Genomic DNA, 25,980 nt, shown 5'->3' with positions numbered 1-25,980 from the left:
AGATAGAAGCTGGTGGTTACAGTCCTAACCCTGGAACAGGTAGCACCATAGAAAGAAGCTGGTGGTTACGGTCCTAACCCTGGAACGGGTAGCACCATAGAAAGAAGCAGAAACATCATTTTTTGGAACACCATTATTTTGGTCTTACTAAGATTTACTGTCAGGGCCCAGGTCTGGCAGAATCTGTTCAGAATATGCAATTCAAGTGGCTTTATTGGCATGGGAAACATCTGTTGACGTTGCCAAAGAAAGTTAAATAGATAATAAAACAAAGTGAAATAACAATACAAATTAACAGTAAACATTACAAACGTTCCAAAATGAAAAAGTAATGTAAAATGTCATATTATGTTGATATACAGTACTGTAATGATGTGCAAATAATTAACGTTAAAAAGGGGGGAGGAATCTACATAAATATGGGTTGTATTTTCAATGGTTTTTGTTCTTCGCTGGTTGCCCTTTTCTTGTGGCAACAGGTCACAAATCTTGCTGCTGTGATGGCACACTGGTATTTCACTCAATAGATATGGGAGTTTATCATAATTGGGTTTGTTTTCAAATTCTTTGTGAGTCTGTGTAATCTGAGGGAAATACGTGTCTCTAATATGGTCATACATTTGACAGGAGGTTAGGAAGTGCAACTCAGTTTCCACCTCATCTCTTGAAAGCCAGGTCTGCCTACAGCGGCCTTTCTCAACAGCAAGGCTATGCTCACTGAGTCTGTACATAGTCAAAGCTTTCCTTAAGTTTGGGTCAGTCACAGTGGTCAGGTATTCTGCCACTGTGTACTCTCTGTTTAGGGTCAGTCACAGTGGTCAGGTATTCTGCCACTGTGTACTCTCTGTTTAGGGTCAGTCACAGTGGTCAGGTATTCTGCCACTGTGTCCTCTCTGTTTAGGGCCAAATAATATTCTAGTTTTTTATTTATTTTTTATCTTTCCAATGTGTCATGATTTGGTTTGGTCTAATTGTTTTGCCCCCGGGGCTCTTTGGGGTCTGTTTGTGTTTGTGAACAGAGCCCCATGACCAGCTTGCTCAGGGGACTCTTCTCCAGGTTAATCTCTCTGTACGTAATGGCTTTTTAGGTGGTTGCAAAATGAACATCTCTTTTCTGGATTTTGATCATTAGCGGGTATCGGCCTAATTATTTTCTGCATGCACTATTTGGTGTTTTATGTTGTGCACAGAGGATATTTTTGAAGAATTCTGTATGTAGTGTATCAATTTGGTGTGTGTCCCATTTTGTGAATTCTCGGTTGGTGAGCGGACCCCAGACCTCACAACCATAAAGGGCATTGGGTTCAGATCCTAATTGGTATCTCTCTTTCTTTCTCTCGCTCTCTCTCAATTCAATTTCAATTCAATTTAAGGGGCTTTATTGACCTGGGAAACATATGTTTTCATCTCTCTCTCTTTCTCTCTCCTTGTTTGTTCCCCTGTCTGTCTGTCTCACTGTCTCCCTCTCTCTCTCTCTCACTGTCCGTCTCACTGTCTCTCTCTCTCTCTTTCTCTCTCAATCAGTTTTTCTGCGTGACTCACCCCTCTTTAGTGTTATTGTGTTCTATACTGATTGTTGGGTAGCTGTGTGTTTTCTGCTTGAGATGTTTGGATTGGCAGGGATGTGCGTGTGTGGAATGTTTGGGTTGGCATTGGTATGTGTGTGCAGACTAATCAGTTAGTTGGCTGATGGACTGGCACTTCCTTCAATTGTTACTTTGGGGGGCACTGTGGGGGCACTGTGCCCGTAGAAGACACAACACACACTTGGCTTCAGTGGGCTTCCTCTGCTATATAACAGACCTCCCAGTGAGTGTATGTGTGAGAGAGAGAGTGTGGCATGACCACATTAGAACACTGTGGATTACATCAATAGTTCTCACTGTCTGGACATTACCTGTTGCTGTGAGAGGAGCTCAGGAAAGACTGTGAGCAGACACTGGACTTTAATTAGACATGGAGGTACAAGTCTGTCTGTCTGTCTGTCTGTCTGTCTGTCTGTCTGTCTGTCTGTCTGTCTGTCTGTCTGTCTGTCTGTCTGTCTGTCTGTCTGTCTGTCTGTCTGTCTGTCTGTCTGTCTGTCTGTCTGTCTGTCTGTCTGTCTGTCTGTCTGTCTGTCTGTCTGTCTGCCTGCCTGCCTGCCTGCCTGCCCTGGGAGGGTGACAGCAGGTAGCTCAGAGATTAAAGAGGAGGGTCTCCTACCGGAGAGTCACCGGTTCAGAATCCATCTCCTGTTGTTCTGCCCTTTTAAAACAGACACTGACCGATGATGATGTGTCTGTCTGTCTGTCTGTCTGTCTGTCTGTCTGTCTGTCTGTCTGTCTGTCTGTCTGTCTGTCTGTCTGTCTGTCTGTCTGTCTGTGTTTCAGGTGGTCTGTAGATGGAGGGGGTGGACAGAGCTGTGGGTTCTGCTACATCTGACTGGTGAGTTGAGAAGACAGCAGTATTACGTTTTATTTTTTACATCTATCTACATAACAGCAATAGTGTGTGTGTGTTTGTATTTCTGTGTGTGTGTGTGTGTGTGTGTTTATGTGTGTGTGTGTGTATGTTTATGTATGTGTTTGTGTGTGTGTGTTTGTGTGTGTGTGCGTTTGTGTTTATTTTTCGTTTATGTGTGTGTGTGTGTGTGTGTATGTTTGTTTATGTGTGTTTGTTTGTGTGTGTAGGGTGTGTGGCAGGGCTGTCTGGTCGGTGCAGTCTGTTTGGCCGTCATCATGTCCACACATTTGATGGAGTTGTCTATGAGTTCCCTGGAGACTGTAGCTACCTGCTGGCTGGAGACTGTCAGCACAGAGCTTTCACACTGCTGGGTAGGACACACACATATACACACACACACACACGTCCACAGAAGAACCAGCTCCTCTACATAAAGAATGGAGGTCCCAGCACAGACCCGTCTGAGTTGTTGGCTGTATCATGCATAACTCTTTCGCTCTGGGTGTGTTTGTTCTGTGGTGTTGGTGTGTGTGTTCTGTGGTGTTGGTGTGTGTGTGTGTGTGTGTGTGTGTGTGTGTGTGTGTGTGTGTGTGTGTGTGTGTGTGTGTGTGTGTGTGTGTGTGTGTGTGTGTGTGTCTCTAGGTGATTTTGTCCGAGGGCAGAGGAGTGGGGTGACTCTGTTTCTTGGCGAGGTGTTTGAGCTGCACCTCTCTGTGGACGGTCGCCTGTCTCAGAGAGAGAAGAGGTAGGCTTTGTGTGTGTGTCATCAACCGGAGCTAAGGTTTGTTTCCCGCACTAGACTGTAAGGTCTAAGGCAAGTGTGTGTGTGTTTTACATTTGTTTCCCGCACTAGACTGTAAGGTCTAAGGCAAGTGTGTGTGTGTTTTACATTTGTGTGTTGGGTTGTGTAGGTTGTCCCTGCCCTATGCGTCTCATGGTGTGTTTGCTGGGTCCGAGCTGGGCTTTTATAAGCTATGGAGTGAAGAGTTTGGCTTCACCGTAACCATCGACAACCAAGCTAACGTTGCCCTGATGATGACCAAACACCATGGTAACCGCACCTGTGGGCTGTGCGGCAACTTTAACACTGTACCTGACGATGACTACACTGCACAGGAGGGTGAGTGTGTGTGTGTGTGTGTGTGTGTGTGTGTGTGTGTGTGTGTGTGTGTGTGTGTGTGTGTGTGTGTGTGTGTGTGTGTGTGTGTGTGTGTGTGTGTGTGTGTGCAGGGTCTGTGTAGGTGTGTATAGGAGGGTGTGTGTGTGTATGTGTGTGTGCAGGGTCTGTGTCGGTGTGTATAGGAGGGTGTGTGTTTGTGCAGGGTCTGTGTAGGTGTGTATAGGAGGGTGTGTGTGTGTGTGTGCAGGGTCTGTGTAGGTGTGTATAGGAGGGTGTGTGTGTGTGTGTGCAGGGTCTGTGTAGGTGTGTATAGGAGGGTGTGTGTGTGTGCAGGGTCTGTGTAGGTGTATAGGAGGGTGTGTGGGTGTGTGCAGGGTCTGTGTAGGTGTGTAGAGGAGGGTGTGTGTGTGTGCAGGGTCTGTGAGGTGTGTATAGGAGGGTGTGTGTGTGTGTGTGTGTGCAGGGTCTGTGTAGGTGTGTATAGGAGGGTGTGTGTGTGTGCAGGGTCTGTGTAGGTGTGTATAGGAGGGTGTGTGTGTGTGTGTGTGTGTGTGTGTGCAGGGTCTGTGTAGGTGTGTATAGGAGGGTGTGTGTGTGTGTGTGCAGGGTCTGTGTAGGTGTGTATAGGAGGGTGTGTGTGTGTGTGTGCAGGGTCTGTGTAGGTGTGTATAGGAGGGTGTGTGTGTGCAGGGTCTGTGTAGGTGTATAGGAGGGTGTGTGTGTGTGTGCAGGGTCTGTGTAGGTGTGTAGAGGAGGGTGTGTGTGTGTGCAGGGTCTGTGAGGTGTGTATAGGAGGGTGTGTGTGTGTGTGTGTGCAGGGTCTGTGTAGGTGTGTATAGGAGGGTGTGTGTGTGTGTGCAGGGTCTGTGTAGGTGTGTATAGGAGGGTGTGTGTGTGTGTGTGTGTGTGTGCAGGGTCTGTGTAGGTGTGTATAGGAGGGTGTGTGTGTGTGTGCGTGTGGAGGGTCTGTGTAGGTGTGTATAGGAGGGTGTGTGTGTGTGTGCGTGTGGAGGGTCTGTGTAGGTGTGTATAGGAGGGTGTGTGTGTGTGTTTGAGGTTTGGATTCCTGGAAGGACAGAGGGTCTGAGTCACCAAAAGAACAGAGGGTCTGAGTCACCAAAAGAACAGGAAATAATATGAGGGCGGAGGTCTGAGAGGTGATGAGAGGGGATAAAGAGTCTGTCTGTGTTTGTGAAGGCACCAACTACATTCCAAATTAACTGCTGTATTGAGGAGAGAGACACCAACAGGGAGCTCTTTGTAATAACATGTTTGTTTGTATCCAGGTTTCCTGACAGACGACAGTTATGACTTTGCCAACTCCTGGGCCCTGAAAGGGGCGGGTCAACCTTGCCGGCGCGTCACTCCTCCCAGTCAATCCTGTAACATCACCGCAGATACACCTTCAGTAAGACCAATAGTACTCTTATCCCAAATCTGCCCCCTAGACCAGGATTCACCAACCTTACCATAACCCTAACCCTTACCCTAACCCTTCCCCTAACCCAGTGTTCATGCACTGTGCTAACGGTGTGTAGAGGTCGAATTAACATAGAGAAGAGAAAACATCTTGCTGTGTTTTGTAAATGGATGTAAAACGCATCTTATTGTCCTTTCTGTTTGGCCTAATTTGAAGTGTCTGCTTCAGGTCCACTTCTCCACTCGGATGAGAGATCTCTGCTCCCATCTTTAGACCAATCAAATGTACTTCTTCACGCTACTCACCAACAGGCATTCTATCAACAGACAGCCTCTGATTGACATGAACTTTAGTCCGGTAGTAAGATTAATTGCAAGAAAAACCTTAGGAAATGTAGATGTGTGTGCCAGCTGTGTGTGCCCGCTGTGTGTGTGTTCTAGATGCTATCCAGGTGCAGTGTGCTGCGTACATCTCCTGTCTTCCTGCGTTGTGCCAGTCTGGTCTCTCCAGAAGCCTTCCTGTCTCTCTGTGAGGAAGAGGCATGTCACTGTGGCCAGGGGGAGGGGCCAGACTGCCACTGCCAAGTCCTATTGGAGTTCGCCAGGACCTGCCATGCCCATGGCCAGGTTCTGCACGGCTGGTTGGAGGAGAGCCAATGCAGTGAGTCTGAGAGAAAGGAGGGGAGGGGTTGGGAGTGTCTGTGTTTGCAGTGCAGAGGACTTACGTTTTGTAAACCTACTGTTGTAAGTCTGAACACTAATAGGAAGTTAACTGTAGCTGGCTTCAGCCCTTTAGGAGGATACTGTATCTGGAAAAACAACATTACAGTTGTTTTTCTGCCCTTCTTGAGACACTGTAGCAACAACATAGGCAGTAACACTTCCTCAAAATATAATCAGGTCCAGGAGTATTTGGACAGGCACACAATTTGCATCATTCTGTCTCTATACATCCCCACAATGGATTTCATCATTCTGTCTCTGTACACCACCTAGATTTGAAAGGAAACAATCAAGATGTGTTTTAAATGTAGACTTTCATCTTTAATTTAAGGGTTTTGTCAAAACTATTCCTGCAGGAATTACATTTTTTTATACATAGCCCCCCAATTTTAGGGGCTCAAAAGTAATTGGACAAACTAACATAATAATAAAAGTATTTGTGAGTTTTAATGATTTGCCGTCAATGACTGCCTGAAGTGGCGGCAGTGTAGCCTAGTGGTTAGAGTGTTGTACTATTAACTGAAAGGTTGCTAGGTTGAATCACGAGCTGACAAGGTAAATATCTGTCGTTCTGCCCCTGAACAGGAAGTTATCCCACTGTTCCTAAGCCGTCATTGAAAATAAGAATTTGTTCTTAACTGACTTGCCTAGTTGAATAAAGGTAAAAAAACATACAAAAATAAAGAAATCTTTATTTTTTAAGTCTGCAACCCATAAACATCACCAGCTGCTGGGTTTCTTCCCTCGTGATGCTCTGCCAGGCCTTTACCGCAGCTGTCTTCCTGTTGTTTTAGGGGCGTTTTTTGCCTTCAGTTTTGCCTTCAGCAAGTGAAATGCATGCTCAATTGGATTCAGGTCAGGTGGTTGACTTGGCCATCGCATAACATTCTACTTCTTTGCCTTCAAAGTAGTGGGTTGCTTTCACAGTATGCTTCGAGTCATTGTCCATCTGCACTGTGAATTGCCGTCCAATGAGTTTTGAAGCATTTGGCTGAATCTGAGCAGATAATAATATAGCCCTAAACACTTCAAAATCCTTCCTGATGCTTTTGTCAGCCGTTATATCATCAATAAATACAAGGGAACCAGTTCCATTTTGACATTGTTGCAGAGAAGTTCTTAGCCGTGCAATTATCAATCTAGCTAAGATGTTTGGTGCACTACTTCTCAAGGTAAATAATGTGGAACTGGAGAAAATAACAAAAGTGTGTGTGTGTGTGTGTGTGTGTGTGTGTGTGTGTGTGTGTGTGTGTGTGTGTGTGTGTGTGTGTGTGTGTGTGTGTGTGTGTGTGTGTAGCCCCCAGGTGTCCAATAGGGATGCATTACAGTGAGTGTTCTAGGTCTTGCTCCACCACCTGTCAGAGTCTCAACATCCAGGAGGTCTGTAAGGACGAATGTGTGGATGGCTGCAGCTGCCCAGGTAAGTACAGGACACTACACGGTATGCAATGTCTGTGTGTACTCTCTCTAACTGTCTGTGTGTGTGTGTGTGGTTTAGGTGTAAACCCTCTCTCTCTCTGTGTGTCAGTGGGCAAGGTGTTAACCCTCTCTCTCTCTGTGTCAGTGGGTTGGGTGTTAACTCTCTCTCTCTCTGTCAGTGGGTGAGGTGTTAACTCTCTCTCTCTCTCTTTCAGTGGGTGAGGTGTTAACTCTCTCTCTCTCTTTCAGTGGGTAAGGTGCTAGATGGTGGTCTCTGTGTGGAGGTATCTCACTGTTCCTGTATTCACATGGGTCAACGCTTCCCTCCTGGCTCCAGCATCTCACAAGACTGCAACACCTGGTACACAAACACACACACAGTTGTGATGCTGTCAGGACAGTGGGGTATTTCTCTAAGTGATGGTATCGTTAATGCTGTTTCTCTCCTCTCGTCTGTCTCCAGCATCTGTCGACACGGCTCCTGGGAGTGTACCAACCAAGGCTGTCCTGGTGAGATACACACACACACACACACACACACACACACACACACACACACACACACACACACACACACACACACACACTCACACATACTCACACACACTCACACATACACACAAACACAAACACACCCTCACTCATACAAACAGATCCTCACTCACACAAACAGATCCTCACTCACAGACACTCCCTCAGTGCTGTGTTATGTGTCCTTTTGCAGGGGAGTGCTTAGTGACAGGCCAGTCTCACTTCAAGACGTTTGACAACAAGTTCTTTACCTTCTCTGGCCACTGTCAGTACCTGCTGGCTAGAGACTGCACTGACAACCACTTCTCTGTCATCATAGAAACTGTTCAGGTAACACATCCCATATAAACATCCTGCATACGTTCTGCTGCAAGTCACCTACTGTTTTTAAATGGGCTTCAAGCTTATATTATTACATTTATGAAAATGGGATCGTTTAAAATACTGTACCCGTCAAACGTTTGTACACACCTACTCATTCCAGGAATTTCCGTTCTAGACATCAAAACTATGAAATAACACATATGGAATCATGTAGTAACCACAAAACTGTTAACTTCTCTAGGATAGGGGGCAGCATTTGGAATTTTGGATGAAAAGCATGCCCAAATTCAACTGCCTGCTACTGCCTGGATATGCATATTATTAGTAGATTTTGGATAGAAAACACTCTGAAGTTTCTAAAACTGTTTGAATCATGTCTGTGAGTATAACAGAACTTATGTAGCAGGCGAAACCCCGAGGACAAACCATTCAGATCTTTTTTTGTTTGAGGTCACCCTCTTTTCAATGAGGTTTCATTGGGAATCCAGATTTCTAAGGGACTTGCTTGCAGTTCCTACCGCTTCCACTGGATGTCACCAGACTTTAGAAATTGGTTGAGGTTATTCCTTTGTGTAATGAAGTACGGCCATCTTGAACGAGGGTCAATTCATGTGTACTTTTTGATAAAGGCGCATGACCAGAAAGCATGCTTCATTTTGTTTTTCTTCCTGTATTGAACATACATCATCCCGTCTTCAATTTTAGCGATTATTTACTTTAAAAAACACCTAAAGTTGTATTACAAAAGTAGTTTGAAATGTTTTGGCAAGGTTTACAGGTAACTTTTGGGATATTTTGTAGTCACGTTGCGCAAGTTGGAACCGGTATTTTCCGGGAACAAACGCGCCAAATAAATGGACATTTTGGATAGATATAGACGGAATTCATCGAACAAAAGGACCATTTGTGATGTTTATGGGACATATTGGAGTGCCAACAGAGGAAGCTTGTCAAAGGTAAGGCATGATTTATATTTCTTTTTCTGCGTTTTGTGTCGCGGCTGCAGGGTTGAAATATGTTTTCTCTCTTTTATTTATGGAGGTGCTATCCTCAGATAATAGCATCGTTTGCTTTCGCTGAAAAGCCTTTTTGAAATCTGACACGTTGCCTGGATTCACAACAGGTGCAGCTTTAATTTGATATCTTACATGTGTGATTTCATGATAGTTTGACTTTTATAGGAATTGATTTGAATTTGGCACTCTGTATTTTCTCTGGCTTTTAGCCCAGTGGGACTCTACCGTCCCACATATTCCAGAGAGGTTAAACAAATCAACATTTATTTTAGATTTCAGATCCTTCAAAGTAGCCACCCCTTGCCTTGATGATAACTTTGCACACTCTTTGCATTCTCTCAACCAGCTTCACCTGGAATGCATTTGCAACAGTCCTGAAAGAGTTCCCACATATGCTGAGCACTTGTTGGCTGCTTTTCCTTCACTCTGCGGTCCAACTCATCCCAAACCATCTCAACTGTGTTGAGGTCAGGTGATTGTGGAGGCCAGGACATCTGATGCAGCAATCCGTCACTCTCCTCCTTATTCAAATAGCCCTTACACTGCCTGAAGGTGTATTGGGTCATTGTCCTGTAGAAAAACAAATGATAGTCCCACTAAGTGCAAACAAGATGGGATGGCGTATCGCTGCAGAATGCTGTGGTAGCCATGCTGTTTAACTGTGCCTTGAATTCTAAATAAATCCCTGACAGTGTCACCAGCAAAGTACCCCCACACCATCACACCTCCTCCTCCATGCTCCATGAGATACTTCTGGCGCCGACAGAGATGGCCGCCTCGCTTCGCGTTCCTAGGAAACTCTGCAGTTTTTTGTTTTTTTTACGTTTTATTTCTTACATTGGTACCCCAGGTCATCTTAGGTTTCATTACATACAGTCGAGAAGAACTACTGAATATAAGAGCAGGGTCAACTCACCATCAGTACGACCAGGAATATGACTTTCCCGGAGCGGATCCTGTGTTCTGCCTTCCACCCAGGACAACGGAATGGATCCCAGCCTGCGACCCAAAACAACGACGTTGTAAAAGAGGCAAACGAAGCGGTCTTCTGGTCAGGCTCCGGAGACGGGCACATCGTGCGCCACTCCCTAGCATTCTACTCGCCAATGTCCAGTCTCTTGACAACAAGGTTTATGAAATCCGAGCAAGGGTAGCATTGCAGAGGGACATCAGGGACTGTAACGTTCTTTGCTTCACGGAAACATGGCTCACTGGAGAGACGCTATCGGAGTCGGTGCAGCCAGCTGGTTTCTCCAAGCATCGCGCCGACAGAAACAAACATCTTTCTGGTAAGAAGAGGGGCGGGGGCGTATGCTTTATGGTTAACGAGATGTGGTGTGGTCACAACAACATACAGGAACTCAAGTCCTTCTGTTCACCTGATTTAGAATTCCTCACAATCAAATGTCGACCGCATTATATACCAAGGGAATTCTCTTAGATTATAATCACAGCCGTATATATTCCCCCCCAAGCAGACACATCGATGGCTCTGAACAAACTTTATTTGACTCTTTGCAAACTGGAATCCACATATCCTGAGGCTGCATTCATTGTAGCTGGGGATTTTAACAAGGCTAATCTGAAAACAAGACTCCCTAAATTGTATCAGCATATCGATTGCGCAACCAGGGCTGGTAAAACCTTGGATCATTGCTATTCTAACTTCCGCGATGCATATCACCGGGGGCAAACTACCTGCCCTCCAGGACACCTACACCACCCGATGTCACAGGAAGGCCATAAAGATCATCAAGGACAACAACCACCCGAGCCACTGCCTGTTCACCCCGCTATCATCCAGAAGGCGAGGTCAGTACAGGTGTACAAAGCTGGGACCGAGAGACAGAAAAACAGCTTCTATCTCAAGGCCATCAGACTGTTAAAAACCTCTTATGGATCATGCGCATTTTCGCAGCTTTTTGTTAAAAATCGTGCAACACTTCAAAGTCCTGCTACTCATGCCAGGAATATAGTATATGCAAATGATAAGTATGTGTGTATAGAAAACACTCTGAAGTCTCTAAAACTGGTTAAATCGTGTCTGTGGCTATAACACAACGTGTTTATCAGTAAAAATCCCTCGAAAAACTGTTCTCCAAAAACACAAAAAATATATTAATCCGCCAGTCAATGTATTGTTCAAGGCAACTGCAAATTCATGAAGCTGTTATGTAAACGCCTACAGCTTCCACACGATGTCGCCAGTGCTGGCATTTCGACTTAATCCTTGGTTGTATGACGTTTTACCCTTTCCTGTTTCAGTCTCTCAACAGGATGTTATTAAAATGGAAAAGATGGCCGCTGATTTCAAGACTAGCTGCTATCGAATACAGATCGCCCCGTGATGAATTGTATAGATTATTAACGTTTATTAATACCTAAAGTTGGTTTAGAAAAGTAGTTTGAAGTGTTTTGTAAAAGTATATAGGCACTTTTTGTCATTTTAAAAAGTGACGTTGCGTCTTGTAAAAGGGAATATTCCTGGATCAGACCGGTCTTCAGAAAATGACATTTTGGCTATACAATGACGGATTTAATCGGGAAAAATACCCAATTGTGATGTTTATGGGATATATAGGAGTGCCAAGAAAGAAGCTCATCAAAGGTAATGAATGTTTTATATTTTATTTCTGCGTTTTGGGTAGCGCCGGCTACCTCAAAATCTGTCGTTTTAGATGAAGTTCCAGTACTTTGGGGGTGCATGCTATCAGATAATAGCTTCTCATGCTTTCGCCGAAAAGCATTTTACAAATCTGACTCGGTGGATAGATTCACAACGAGTGTAGCTTTAATTCAGTACCTTGTATGTGTATTTTAATGAAAGTTTGATTTTTATCAAAAACTATACGTGGTGCTCTTGAAATTTCCGCTGATTTGATCCCTGCAGAGGGAGCTAGTCCCTAACAAGTTTTTAAACAGCCACCACTAACATTGAGTGGCTGCTGCCAACACACTGACTCAACTCCAACCACTTTAATAATGGGAATTGATGGGAATTCATGTAAAATATATCACTAGCCACTTTTAAACAATGCTACTTAACCTCATAGTCCGCCCCCCCCCCGCATGCGGTAGCGTAAATACAGCCTCAAGCTCATTACCATAACACAATGGTTAAAAATCGCAAATGAAATGAAATAAATATGCCTGTTCTCAAGCTTATCCTTTTCTTAACAATCCTGTCGTCTCAGATTTTCAAAATATGCTTTAGAACCAGAGAAAATCACTAATTTGTGTAAGAGTGGTGATAGTTAGCTTAGCATTAGCGTTAGCATTTAGCACGCAACATATTCACAAAAACCAGCCAAGGAATCAAATAAAATAATTTACCTTTGAAGAACTTCAGATGTTTCAATGAGGAGACTCTCAGTTACATAGCAGATGTCAGTTTTTCCTGAAAGATTCTTGTGTAGGACACATCGTTCCGTTTGTTACTATGCATTTGGCTACCGAAACTAACCGAAAATTCAGTCACCTACATGTCGAACTTTTTTTCCGAATTAACTCCATAATATCGACTGAAACATGGAAAACGTTGTTTGAATCAATCCTGAAGGTGGTTTGTCATATTTCTCTCCATTGAAAGCACCGTCCTTGTAGCCTGGTTTGTTCTGAGATTTGAATGGAAAAATACCGGGACCTGACTTTTGCGCACCAATTGCCACACAGACACCAAGGGGGACACTTGGCAATTGTAGTCTCTTATGGTCAATCTTCCAATGATATGCCTACAAATACGTCACAATGCTGCAAAGACCTTGGGGAAACAAGAGAAAGAGTCCGTTCATTCCTGTCGCATTCACAGCCATATAAGGCGATCATGGAAAACGTAGCCTCAGAAATCCTGTGCATTTCCTGGTCGGTCATACATCTTGGTTTTGCCCGAAGCATTTGTTCTAAGGGACTCACAGTGAAAATCTTTGCATTTCTGGAAACGTAAGACTGTCTTCTTTCCAAAGCTATCAATTCCAAGCATATTCGAGCATCTTTTCGTGACAAAATATTGCGCTTAAAACGGGCACGTCTTTTTATCCAAAAATGAAATACTGCCCCTATAGGACTAACAGGTTAATATAATGTCCACTTTAATAATGGGAATTGATGGGAAATGATGTAAAATATATCACTAGTCACTTTAAACAATGCTACTTAATATAATGTTTACATACCCTACATTATTCATCTCATATGCATACGTATATACTGTACTCTATATCATCTACTGTATCTTTATGTAATACATGTATCACTAGCCACTTTAAACTATGCCACTTTGTTTACATACTCATCTCATATGTATATACTGTACTCGATACCATCTACTGCATCTTGCCTATGCCGCTCTGTACCATCACTCATTCATATATCTTTATGTACATATTCTTTATCCCTTTACACGTATGTGTATAAGGTAGTAGTTTTGGAATTGTTAGTTAGATTACTCGTTGGTTATTACGGCATTGTCGGAACTAGAAGCACAAGCGTTTCGCTACACTCGCATTAACATCTGCTAACCATGTGTATGTGACAAATACAATTTGATTTGATTTGATTTTACGGTGGGAACCACACATGCAGAGATCATCTGGACAGATTTACACCTGTCTAATGTCCATTGCTTATGTTTGTTGGCCCAAGCAAGTCTCTTCATCTTATTGGTGTCCTTCAGTAGTGGTTTTTTTTGCAGTATTTCGACCATGACGCCTTATTCTTCTGAACAGTTGATGTTGAGATGTGTCTGTTACTTGAACTCTGTGAAGCATTTATTTGGGCTGCAATTTCCTAGGCTGGTAACTCTAATGAACTGATCCTCTGCAGCAGAGGTATCTCTGGGACTTCCTTTCCTGTGTCGGTCCTCATGAGAGCCAGTTTCATCATAGAGTTTGATGGTTTTTGCAACTATATTTGAATAAACTTTAAAAGTTCCTGACATTCTCTGGATTGACTGACCTTCATGTCATAAAGCAATGATGGTCTGTCATTTCTCTTTGCTTATTTGAGATGTTCTTGCCATAATATGGACTTGGTCTTTTACTAAATAGCGTTATCTTCTGTATACCACCCTTACCTGTACCCCTACCTCACAACACAACTGAATGGCTTAAACATCTTAGAAAGGAAATCAATTCCACTGATTAACTTTTAAGAAGGCACACCTATTAATTTATATGCATTCCAGGTGACTAACTCATGAAACTGGTTGAGAGAATGCCAAGAGTGTGGAAAGATGTCATCAAGGCAAAGGGTGGTTACTTTAATGAAACTCCAATATAAAATATGTTTTGATTTGTTTAACACTTTTTTGGTTACTACATGATTCCATATGTGCTATTTCATAGTTTTGATGTCTTTACTATTATTATACAGTGTAGAAAATAGTCAAAAATAATGATTTAAAAAAAAAAATTTAATCACTTGGTGTGTCCAAACTTTTGACTGGTAACGTATGTCCTCCATTATGGATCATATTCTCTATTATAACTCAACTATGTCCTCCATTACATTTCGTGTTGTATCAGTCCGTCATTGTGTCGCTCTTTTTTTCAGTGTGCTGTATCACTCTGCTGGCCATAGTTGGTCTGTGTTTTTCCATGTCCCAGTCCAACATTGAGTTTCAGTGTGTTTCTGTCCTCCATTGTGGCTCTGTATATTTCAGTGTGCAGATGAGCAGGATGCGGTCTGCACGCGCTCAGTAACCCTCAGTCTGCCACCACTGGAGGGGATGACAGTGAAGCTGAAGCATGGAGGAGTGGTCTCTGTCAACAACATGGACATACAGACACCTCTCAATCATGGTACACACACACACACACACACACACACACACACACACACACACACACACACACACACACACACACACACACAGAAGCACCGCTCCTAGTGGCCAGGGACTTTAATGCAGGCAAACTGAAATCCGTTTTACCTCATTTCTACCAGCATGTCACATGTGCAATAAGGGGGGAAAAAAACTCTAGATCACCTTTACTCCACACACAGAGATGCATACAAAGCTCTCCCCCGCCCTCCATTTGGCAAATCTGACCATAGTTATATACTCCCTGATTCCTGCTAAAACTAAAGCAGGAAGTACCAGTGACTCGCTCAATATGGAAGTGGTCAGATGACGCGGATGCTACACTACAGGACTGTTTTTCTAGCACAGACTGGAAAATGTTCTGGAATTCATCAAATGGAATTGAGGAGTACACCACCTCAGTCACCGGCTTCATCAATAAGTGCATCGATGACGTCGTCCCCACACACAGTGACCGTACGTACATACCCCAACCAGAAGCCATAGATTACAGGCAACAGCCACACTGAGCTAAAGGCTAGAGCTGCCGCTTTCAAGGAGCAGGACTCTAATCCGGATGCTTATAATAAATCCCGCTATGGCCTCCAATGAACCATCAAACAGGCAAAGCGTCAATACAGGACTAAGATCGAATCCTACTACACCAGCTCTGAGGGACAGACGGATTGCCAGAACTTGTACTCAAAGCATGCACAAACCAACTGGCAAGTTACTGAACTGACATTTTCAACCTCTCCCTGACCTAGTCTGTAATACACAAATGTTTCAAGTAGACCACCATAGTCCCTGTGCCCAAGGAAGCGAAGGTAACCTGCCTAAATGTTGACCGCCCCATAGCACCCGTGTCGGTAGCCATGAAGTGCTTTGAAAGGCTGGTCATGGTTCACATCAACACCATCATCCCGGAAACCGTAGACCCACTCCAATTCGCATACCACCCCAACAGATCCACAATCTCAATCCCACTCCACACTGCTCTTTCCCACCTGGGCAAAAGGATCACCTATGTGAGAATGCTATTCATTGACTACAGCTCAGCGTTCGACACCATAGTGCCCATATATCTCATCAATAAGACTAAACACCTGCAACTGGATCCTGGGCTTCCTGACGGGCCGCCCCCAGGTGATAATGGTAGGCAACAACACATCGGCCACGCCGATCCTCAACACTGGGGCCCCTCAGGGCTGCGTGCTTAGTCCCCTCCTGTACTCTCTGTTCACCCACGAAAGCATGGCCAAGCACGACTCAAACACTATCATTGTTTGCTGATGACACAACATTGGTAGGCCTGATCACCAACAACAATGAGACAGCCTATTGGGAGGAGGTCAGAGACCTGGCAGTGTGGTGCAGGACAACAACCTCTACCTCGATGTGAGCAAGACAAAGGAGCTGATCGTGGTCTACAGGAATAGGCGGGCTGAACAGGTCCCCATTTACCCTAACCCTACAGCCCCCACATCAACTGAGCTGTAGTGGAGCAGGTCGAGAGTTTCAAGTCCGAACACCAAGGCGGTCGTGAAGAGGGCACGACAACACCTTTTACCCCTCAGGAGACTCAGGATCCTCAAAACGTTCTGCAGCTGCACAATCGAGAGCATCCTGACCAGTTGCATCACCACCTGGAATGACAACTGCTCGGCATCTGACTGTAAGGCTCTACAGAGGGTAGTGCGTACGGCCCAGTACATCACTGGGTCCAAGCTTCTTGACATCCAGGACCTATATACTAAGCGGTGTCAGAGGAAGGCCAAAATAATTACCAAAGCCTCCAGCCACCCAAGTCATCGAATGTTCTCTCTGCTACTGCAGGGCAAGCGGTAACGGAGCGCCAAGTCTATCCTGAAGCCTGCTGCTACTCGCTGTTTATTATCTATGCATTGTCACTTTACCCCTACCGACATGTACAAATGACCTCAAATAACCTGTACCTGTACTGTACAACACATTGACACGGAACCGTTACCCCCTTCATATAGTGTCGTTATTTGTATGTTACTTTATATTTATTTTAAATACTCACACACTCGCACAAAAGCAAATGGTAGAGAGTTAATGTGTAATATATGTGTGTTAAGGTCATTTGCGTGTCCAGAACACAGTGCAGTCTGGAGCGCGTGTTCTCTTTGGAGACGACCTTCGTCTGGACTGGGATGGGCGGGGCCGTGTGCTGCTGAAGGTGAGGGGGTGGGGCTTATTATTTCTAGCATGTCTGGTGTGTGTGTAACCTTGGTAACCATGGTACCGCCCTCCAGTTGGGGCCTGTATGGGCTGGGCATACCTGCGGTCTCTGTGGCAACTACAATGGTAACCAAGGTGATGACTTCCTGTCTGCTGCCGGACTAGTGGAGGCGGGGCCACAGGCATTTGGCCAATCATGGAGGATCAACGGAGACTGTGACTCCACCCATCGACAGGATACTGACCCCTGCTCCCTCAACCCCAAGAGAGGTAAACACACACGCACACACACACACACACACACACACACACACACACACACACACACACACACACACACACACACACACACACACACACACACACACACACACACACACACACACACACACACACACACAATGTCTAACAGTTAAGTTCAGTGTGTCTCATCTCTCTCCCTCCCTGTAGTTTAGTTGGTGTTTCTCCTCTCTCTCCCTGTAGATGGTTCAGTGTCTCCTCTCTCTCATATTTTATTTTAGTTTAGTTTAGTTCAGTTTGTTTACCTTCTCTCCCTGTAGTTCAGTTCCGGGTATCTCTTCTCTCTTCCTGTAGTTTATTTCAAGGTGTCTCATCTCTCTCCCTGTAGTCTTTCAGTTAGTTCAGTATGTATCCTTTCTCTCCCTGTAGTGCGTTTTGCAGAGGAGGCATGTGGGATGATGATGTCAGAGGTGTTTGGAGCGTGTCACTTCCTGGTGAATCCCCTCCCCTTCCTGCGGTTCTGTCGTTACGACGTGTGCGTGTGTTCTGACGGGGAGGAATGTCTGTGTTCCGCTCTGGCCTCCTACGCTGCTGCCTGCTCTTCTAGGGGAGTTCTACTGACCTGGAGGACACCTGAACGCTGTGGTAACACAGACACACACACACACACACACACACACACACACACACACACACACACACACACACACACACACACACACATAGGTACACAGAAGAACCAGCTCCTCTACATAAAGAATGGAGGACCCACCACAGACCCTTGGGAACACCTATTCTTCATCTGAGTTGTTGGCTGTATCATGCATAATTCTTTCTCTCTCTGTCTGTGTGTGTGTGTGTGCTACAGCCATGCATTGTCCAGTGGGCCAGTTGTACAAGACATGTGGCAGTGTGTGTGAGCGATCATGTCGTTCTCTGTCGGGGGTGGAGCCTGGATGCGGGGGGGAGGAAGGGTGTGAGGAGGGATGCTTCTGCCCCCCCGGCCATTACCTTAGTGAAACGGGGGAGTGCGTGACACCTGACCTCTGCTCCTGCCTGCATGACGGACAGCTGTACCAACCCAACGACGTCTACGCTGACCACAACAGCATCTGGTACACATTTTACATTTTAGTCTTCTAATAGACACTCTTATCCAGAGAAACTACAAGTTAGTGAATTAATCTTCAGGTGGCTAGGTGGGACAAACACATTTCACATGCTTAGAAAGTACAGTATCAGTAGAGTCAGAGATAGAAGAAAGACGCGGTCAGTAGAGTCAGAGACAGAAGAAAGACGTGGTCAGTAGAGTCAGAGATAGAAGACGTGGTCAGTAGAGTCAGAGACAGAATAAAGACGTGGTCAGTAGAGTCAGAGATGGAAGAAAAACGTGGTCAGTAGAGTCAGAGATAGAAGACGTGGTCAGTAGAGTCAGAGACAGAAGAAAGACGTGGTCAGTAGAGTCAGAGATAGAAGACGTGGTCAGTAGAGTCAGAGACAGAATAAAGACGTGGTCAGTAGAGTCAGAGATGGAAGAAAAACGTGGTCAGTAGAGTCAGAGATAGAAGACGTGGTCAGTAGAGTCAGAGATAGAAGAAAGACGTGGTCAGTAGAGTCAGAGATAGAAGAAAAACGTGGTCAGTAGAGTCAGAGATAGAAGAAAGATGTGGTCAGTAGAGTCAGAGATAGAAGAAAGATGTGGTCAGTAGAGTCAGAGAGAAGACGTGGTCAGTAGAGTCAGAGAGAAGACGTGGTCAGTAGAGTCAGAGATAGAAGATCAGTAGAGTCAGAGAGAGAAGAAAGAGTCAGTGGAAAGACGTCAGTAGTCAGAGATATAAGACGTCAGAGATAGAAGAAAGACGTGGTCAGTAGAGTAGAGTCAGAGATAGAAGAAAGACATTGTCAGTAGAGTCAGAGATAGAAGAAAGACGTTGTGAGTAGAGTCAGAGAAAGAAGACGTGGTCAGTAGAGTCAGAGATAGAAGAAAGACGTGGTCAGTAGAGTCAGAGATAGAAGAAAGACATTGTCAGTAGAGTCAGAGATAGAAGAAAGACGTTGTGAGTAGAGTCAGAGAAAGAAGACGTGGTCAGTAGAGTCAGAGATAGAAGATAGACGTTGTGAGTAGAGTCAGAGATAGAAAAAAGACGTGGTCAGTAGAGTCAGAGATAGAAGAAAGACGTGGTCAGTAGAGTCAGAGATATCAGAGAGTAGAGTCAGAGATAGAAGAACAGTAGAGTCAGAGATGGTCAGTAGAGTCAGAGATAGAAGAAAGACGTGGTCAGTAGAGTCAGAGATCAGAGATAGAAGAAAGACGTGGTCAGTAGAGTCAGAGATAGAAGACGTAGAGAGTCAGAGATAGAAGAAAGAGTAGAGTCGAGATATATAGAAGACGTGGTCAGTAGAGTCAGAGATAGAAAGACAGAGATAGAAGACGTGGTCAGTAGAGTTAGAGATAGAACAGAGAGTCAGAGATAGAAGAAAGACGTAGGTCAGTAGAGTCAGAGATAGAAAGAAGAAAGACGTGGTCAGTAGAGTCAGAGATAGAAGACGTTGGTCAGAGATAGAGTTGTCAGAGAGTCAGAGAAGAAGAAAGACGTTGTGAGTAGAGTCAGAGAAAGAAGACGTGGTCAGTAGGTCAGAGAGTCAGAGATAGAAGAAAGACGTGGTCAGTAGAGTCAGAGATAGAAGACGTTGTCAGTAGAGTCAGAGATAGAAGAAAGACGTGGTCAGTAGGTCAGTAGAGTCAGAGAGAAGAGTCAGAGATAGAATAGAAGACGTTGAGTCAGAGATAGAGTCAGAGATAGAAGAAAGACGTTGTCAGTAGAGTCAGAGATAGAAGAAAGAAGTGGTCAGTGGAGTCAGAGATTTGTCAGTAGAGAGTCAGAGATAGAGAAGAAAGACTTGGTCAGTAGAGTCAGAGATAGAAGAAAGACGTTGTCAGTAGAGTCAGAGATAGAAGAAAGACGTTGTCAGTAGAGTCAGAGATAGAGAAAGACGTGGTCAGTCAGAGATAGAGTCAGAGATAGAGATAGAAGAAATACGTTGTCGTGGTCAGTAGAGTCAGAGATAAAAGAAGAAGTAGAGTCAGACAGTAGAGTTAGAAGACGTCAGTAGAGTCAGAGATATAAGACGAGGTCAGTAGAGTCAGAGATAGAAGAACAAGGGAAAGAGGTGTGGATGTTAGTATACTGTTAATACAGGGTTAGTTCACCAATACATTGTTCTAAAAATAATACTGGGGGTTGCGGTGAGAAGAGGTTGTGAGTATGGGGGTGCTGTGGGATTATTTAAGATACTCTTTGAAGAGGTAGGGTTTCAGATGTTTTCGGGAGATAGGCATGGACTCTGCTGTCCTAGCTTCAGGAGGAAGATGGGCAGGGACTCTGCTGTACTAGCAGGGGGAAGCTGGTTCCACAATTGGAGTGCCAGGACAGAAAAGAGCTGGGGCTGGGTTGTGCCCTCCTGAGTGGGACCAGTCTCAGAGTGAATGAGGAGCGTATTTAGAGAGGAGGGAGGGGGAGAAGAAAGTCGTCTTTAGAGAGGGGGAGAAGGTGTAACATAGTTTTCTAGGGTTAGAGATGTTGAGTGATATAAAGTGGCAGCAACAGACACAGAGGAAGAGAAGGTGTAGAAAAGGGAGTGGAAGGATGATTGTTTCCTCCAAGCAGGGGAAGAGGGCCTAGCCAGCTGGGAGGAAAGGGGACAGGATGTGGAAAGGGAGGAGAGTAGGGTTGAAGAGAGAGAATCAAGAGACAGAAGGAGAATTTATTTTATTTTACCGTTATTTAACTAGGCAAGTCGGTTAAGAACAAATTCTTATTTTCAATGACGGCCTAGGAACAGTGGGTTAACTGCCTGTTCAGGGGCAGAATGACAGATTTGTACCTTGGCATCTCGGGATTTGAACTTGCAACCTAGTCCAACACTCTAACCACTAGGCTACCCTGCCGCCCCTAGATGATAGGATCGAAGACGAGAGAGTAGTGGGAGAGAGAGAGAGACCATCTGGGTAGGAGCTGAGTGGGCAGGGTTGGAGGAAAGGGAGACAGAAAAGGAAACATAGTAGTGATCAGAGACAGAGGGGGGTTGCAAGTTAAATTAGTAGGAGAAAAGAGACCTGGAGGGGGGTTGCAAGTGAAATTAGTAGGAGAACAGACTCTGGTATAGGTCAAGGTCAAGCTTATTGCCTGACTTGTGAGTGGTAGGGGACTGGGAAAGGGTGAGGTCAAAGAGGCAAGTAGGGGAAATATAGAGTTGGAAATAAATTAATTGAAGTCAGATATCGGAGGTTGAAGTCGCCAAGTATGAAGACCGTTAACATATCGTCAAGGTGTAATGCACATTGTGAAACTCTAAAGGCACCTGGTGGGCGATAGATTATAATAGTGTTACGCTTGAGTGGACAAATAACAGTGAGGGAAAACTTAGTCAGATGAAGAGAGAACAGCTGGTGAAGCAATGTTCTCTGGGGTGATCCATGTGTCTCTGTCAGGGCCAATAAGTCAAGTGACTGAAGGGCAGCATAGGCTGAGATGGTCTTGGAGGTCTTGACCACAGATTGGCAGTTCCAAATGCTGTCAGAGACCAGGAATTCCACATGGGGTGTGCATGCAGGGTACACTACAATAAAAGGGTTGCAGCCAAGGGGTGTGGAGCATCTGTAATGCTGTCAGAGACCAGGAATTCCACATGGGGTGTGCATGCAGGGTACACTACAATAAAAGGGTTGCAGCCAAGGGGTGTGGAGCATCTGTAATGCTGTCAGAGACCAGGAATTCCACATGGGGTGTGCATGCAGGGTACACTACAATAGAAGGGTTGCAGCCAAGGGGTGGGGAGCGTCTGTGAAGCCTACAGGGAGAGGAGCGAACAGGTATAGAAACCACACACATAGTAGACAAAGCAACACAATAGCAAATTGTAAATAACTAGGTAAGACACTCAAGGGAGAGAGTGGTGCGGAGCCTCTCTTTCCTGCCTTGAACAACTATGCAGAACAAGTTGGCAGAACAACTCGGAATAACCGTCTTAGTTTCGACGATGGTCTTAGTTTTGTAACCTAGACTGAGGTTACAAAAAGCAAAAAGCCACAAATTGCCCTGCCCCTTGATCCTGGTTGATGTATCATTCACAGGAGGCTGCTGAGGGGAGAATGGCTCTTAATAACTGCCGGAACGAAGCACCATGTGTTTGATGTATTTGATACCATTCCAATTTTTCCGCTCCAGTCATTAAGATGAGACCATCCTCCCCAATTAAGGTGCCACCAACCTCCTGTTGCGTCAACAATCATATGCAAGTTATGAGCAGTCAGCAGTTCACACACCAGGTCGGCTACTGGGAAGAAAAACAGGCAGCACTTAAAGTAGCTAGCAAAAAAACAGCACTAGAACACAACAGATAAAGACAAAAATTATACTACAGATATCAGGGGCCTCATTTATCAATGTTGCGTAGAAACTATTCTAAAATACTACTTACGAACAGGATATATGATGTTCAAACAATCCTACGAGCGTCATACACACAGAGGAGATCTTTCTCAGCCTTAGTGCTCGTGCACGACCTTGCTTTTGGCTTTTTGAAACACCCCTAATTAACCATATATGGTCAAAATCATTGCTTTAAAGCCATTGGGGAATATATATCGCTGTACATTGAAATAGCTATAACGGTGCAGTCAGAGATTGAAACAGAGGCGATAGTGACTGAAACAGAGATGTTAGTGTCTGAAACAGAGGTGTTATTGACTGAAACAGAGGTGTTATTGACTGAAACAGAGGTGCTAGTGTCTGAAACAGAGGTGCTAGTGTCTGAAACAGAGGTGCTAGTGTCTGAAACAGAGGTGCTAATGACTGAAACAGAGGTGCTAGTGACTGAAACAGAAGTGCTAGTGACTGAAACAGAAGTGTTAGTGTCTGAAACAGAGGTGCTAGTGACTGAAACAGATGTGTTAGTGTCTGAAACAGAGGTGCTAGTGTCTGAAACAGAGGTGTTAGTGTCTGAAACAGAGGTGCTAGTGACTGAAACAGAGGTGCTAGTGACTGAAACAGAGGTGCTAGTGACTGAAACGGAGGTGCTAGAGACTGAAACAGAAGTGCTAGTGTCTGAAACAGAGGTGCTAGTGACTGAAACAGAGGTGCTAGTGACTGAAACAGAGGTGCTAGTGACTGAAACAGAGGTGCTAGTGACTGAAACAGAGGTTCTAGTGACTGAAACAGAGGTTCTAGTGACTGAGACAGAGGTGCTAGTGACTGAAACAGAGGTGCTAGTGACTGAAACAGAGGTGCTAGTGACTGAAACAGAGGTGCTAGTGATTGAAACATATGTGCTAGTGTCTGAAACATATGTGCTAGTGTCTGAACCAGAGGTGCTAGTGACTGAACCAGAGGTGCTAGTGACTGAACCAGAGGTGCTTGTGACTGAAACATATGTGCTAGTGACTGAACCAGAGGTGCTAGTGACTGAAACAGAGGTGCTAGTGACTGAACCAGAGGTGCTAGTGTCTGAAACAGAGGTGCTAGTGTCTGAAACAAAGGTGCTAGTGACTGAAACAGAGGTGCTAGTGACTGAAACAGAGGTGCTAGTGACTGAAACAGAGGTGCTAGTGTCTGAAACAAAGGTGCTAGTGACTGAAACAGAGGTGCTAGTGACTGAAACAGAGGTGCTAGTGACTGAAACAGAGGTGCTAGTGACTGAAACAGAGGTGCTAGTGACTGAAACAGAGGTGCTAGTGATATGTTTGATAACCAAATATTTTTATATGGTTCTCTCAGTTCTGGTTTAACCTGTGAAAATAAAGACATGGCTACAAAGTGAGGACCATTATGCCATTTCAAGTTGTTTTAGCAATAGCAAATATTCTTCAAATGTTTAGGTTACACTCACCAATAAGCCATCCATCCTCAACAGCACCCTCCTGTAGGTGAACAGGTAAACATTGCTGTTCTGCAGAATGAACGAGTCATGTGTTCCACCTTGCAACCACATTGAGTAGCATATTTTCTGTATCACATACCACCTGCACATTAAGACTGGAAGCTTTTTCTTTTCAAATAGTTCACACATTTTCAACATTCATGTATATTTTTCCCATTCATGCTTGAAGAGCAGGTATTCCACAACTTGGCACTGTGCTTTCACATGGTCATGACTGGGCATACATGTATGCACAACCTGAAGCAAACATTCATGTTGATCAATCTCACGCTTTGCTTGGAAATGATCCCATTTATGATTAATACATAGATTTGTGCTTACACACAAAACACACGGTTGATAAATGAGGGCCCAGGAGTCCTCTAGCTATACAGTCGTGGCCAAAAGTTTTGAGCATGAGACAAATATTAATTTTCACAAAGTTTGCTGCTTCAGTGTCTTTAGATATTTTTGTCAGATGTTACTGTGGAATACTGAAGTATAATTACAAGCATGTCATAAGTGTCAAAGGCTTTTTTTGACAATTACATGAAGTTGAATCAAAGAGTCAATATTTGCAGTGTTGACCCTTCTTTTTCAAGACCTCTGCAATCCGCCCTGGCATGCTGTCAATTAACTTCTGGGCCACATCCTGACTGATGGCAGCCCATTCTTGCATAATCAATGCTTGGAGTTTGTCAGAATTTCTGTTTTTGCTTGTCCACCCGCCTCTTGAAGATTGACCACAAGTTCTCAATGGCATTAAGGTCTGGGGAGTTTCCTGGCCATGGACCCAAAATATCCATGTTTTGTTTCCCGAGCCACTGCATTGTTCGTCACCAAACTGTTCCTGGATGGTTGGGAGAAGTCGCTCTCGGAGGATGTGTTGGTACCATTCTTTATTCATGGCTGTGTTCTTTGGCAAAATTGTGAGTGAGCCCACTCCCTTGGCTGAGAAGCAACCCCACACATGAATGGTCTCAGGATGCTTTACTGTTGGCATGACACAGGGCTGATGGTAGCGCTCACCTTGTCTTCTCCGGACAAGCTTTTTTCCGGATGCCCCAATCAATCGGAAAGGGGATTCATCAGAGAAAATAACTTTACCCCAGTCCTCAGCAGTCCAATCCCTGTACCTTTATCAGAATATCAGTCTGTCCCTGATGTTTATCCTGGAGAGAAGTGGATTATTTTCTGCCCTTGTTGACACCAGGCCATCCTCCAAAAGTCTTTGCCTCACTGTGCGTGCAGATGCACTCACATCTGCCTGCTGCCATTCCTGAGCAAGCTCTGTACTGGTGGTGCCCCAATCCCGCAGCTGAATCAACTTTAGGAGACGGTCCTGGCGCTTGCTGGACATTCTTGGGCGCCCTGAAGCCTTCTTCACAACAATTAAACCGCTCTCCTTAAAGTTCTTGATGATCCGATAAATGGTTGATTTGGGTGCAATCTTACTGGCAGCAATGTCCTCGCCTGTGAAGCCCTTTTTGTGCAAAGCAATGATGAGGGCATGTGTTTCCTTACAGGTAACCATGGATGATGGAGGAAGAACAATGATTCCAAGCCCCACCCTCCTTTTGAAGCTTCCAGTCTGTTATTCAAATTCAATCAGCATGACAGAGTGATCTCCTGTCTTGTCCTCGTCAACACTCATACCCGTGTTAACGAGAGAATCACTGACATGATGTCAGTTGGTCCTTTTGTGGCAGGGCTGAAATGCATTGGAAATGTTTTTGGGGGATTCAGTTCATTTGCAATTAATGAATTGCAATTAATCTGATCACTCTTCATAACAGTCTGGAGTATATGCAAATTGCAATCAT

The 25,980-nt window shown here is 44.7% G+C and overlaps 1 protein-coding gene across 1 annotated transcript in view; it reads left to right on the top strand.

Moving 5' to 3' along the window:
- Nucleotides 1-1,819: 1,819 nt before the first annotated feature.
- Nucleotides 1,820-25,980, top strand: part of vwf (von Willebrand factor) — a 174,424-nt gene continuing 150,263 nt past the window's right edge. The window contains 16 exon segments of the mRNA XM_065022171.1: nucleotides 1,820-1,962; nucleotides 2,370-2,424; nucleotides 2,670-2,813; nucleotides 3,085-3,187; nucleotides 3,354-3,562; nucleotides 4,849-4,970; nucleotides 5,423-5,642; nucleotides 7,002-7,124; nucleotides 7,373-7,484; nucleotides 7,587-7,633; nucleotides 7,848-7,984; nucleotides 14,654-14,792; nucleotides 16,897-16,997; nucleotides 17,074-17,269; nucleotides 17,669-17,884; nucleotides 18,108-18,354. Coding sequence (XP_064878243.1) covers nucleotides 1,957-1,962; nucleotides 2,370-2,424; nucleotides 2,670-2,813; nucleotides 3,085-3,187; nucleotides 3,354-3,562; nucleotides 4,849-4,970; nucleotides 5,423-5,642; nucleotides 7,002-7,124; nucleotides 7,373-7,484; nucleotides 7,587-7,633; nucleotides 7,848-7,984; nucleotides 14,654-14,792; nucleotides 16,897-16,997; nucleotides 17,074-17,269; nucleotides 17,669-17,884; nucleotides 18,108-18,354 — 2,177 coding nt within the window. The 5' untranslated portion in view covers nucleotides 1,820-1,956.

This window comes from Oncorhynchus nerka, linkage group LG9a (assembly GCF_034236695.1).
Source record: "Oncorhynchus nerka isolate Pitt River linkage group LG9a, Oner_Uvic_2.0, whole genome shotgun sequence".
Taxonomy (NCBI): Eukaryota; Metazoa; Chordata; class Actinopteri; order Salmoniformes; family Salmonidae; genus Oncorhynchus; species Oncorhynchus nerka.
The sequence above is the reverse complement of the archived record's forward strand: the minus strand, read 5'-3'. Positions and strand labels throughout refer to the sequence as shown.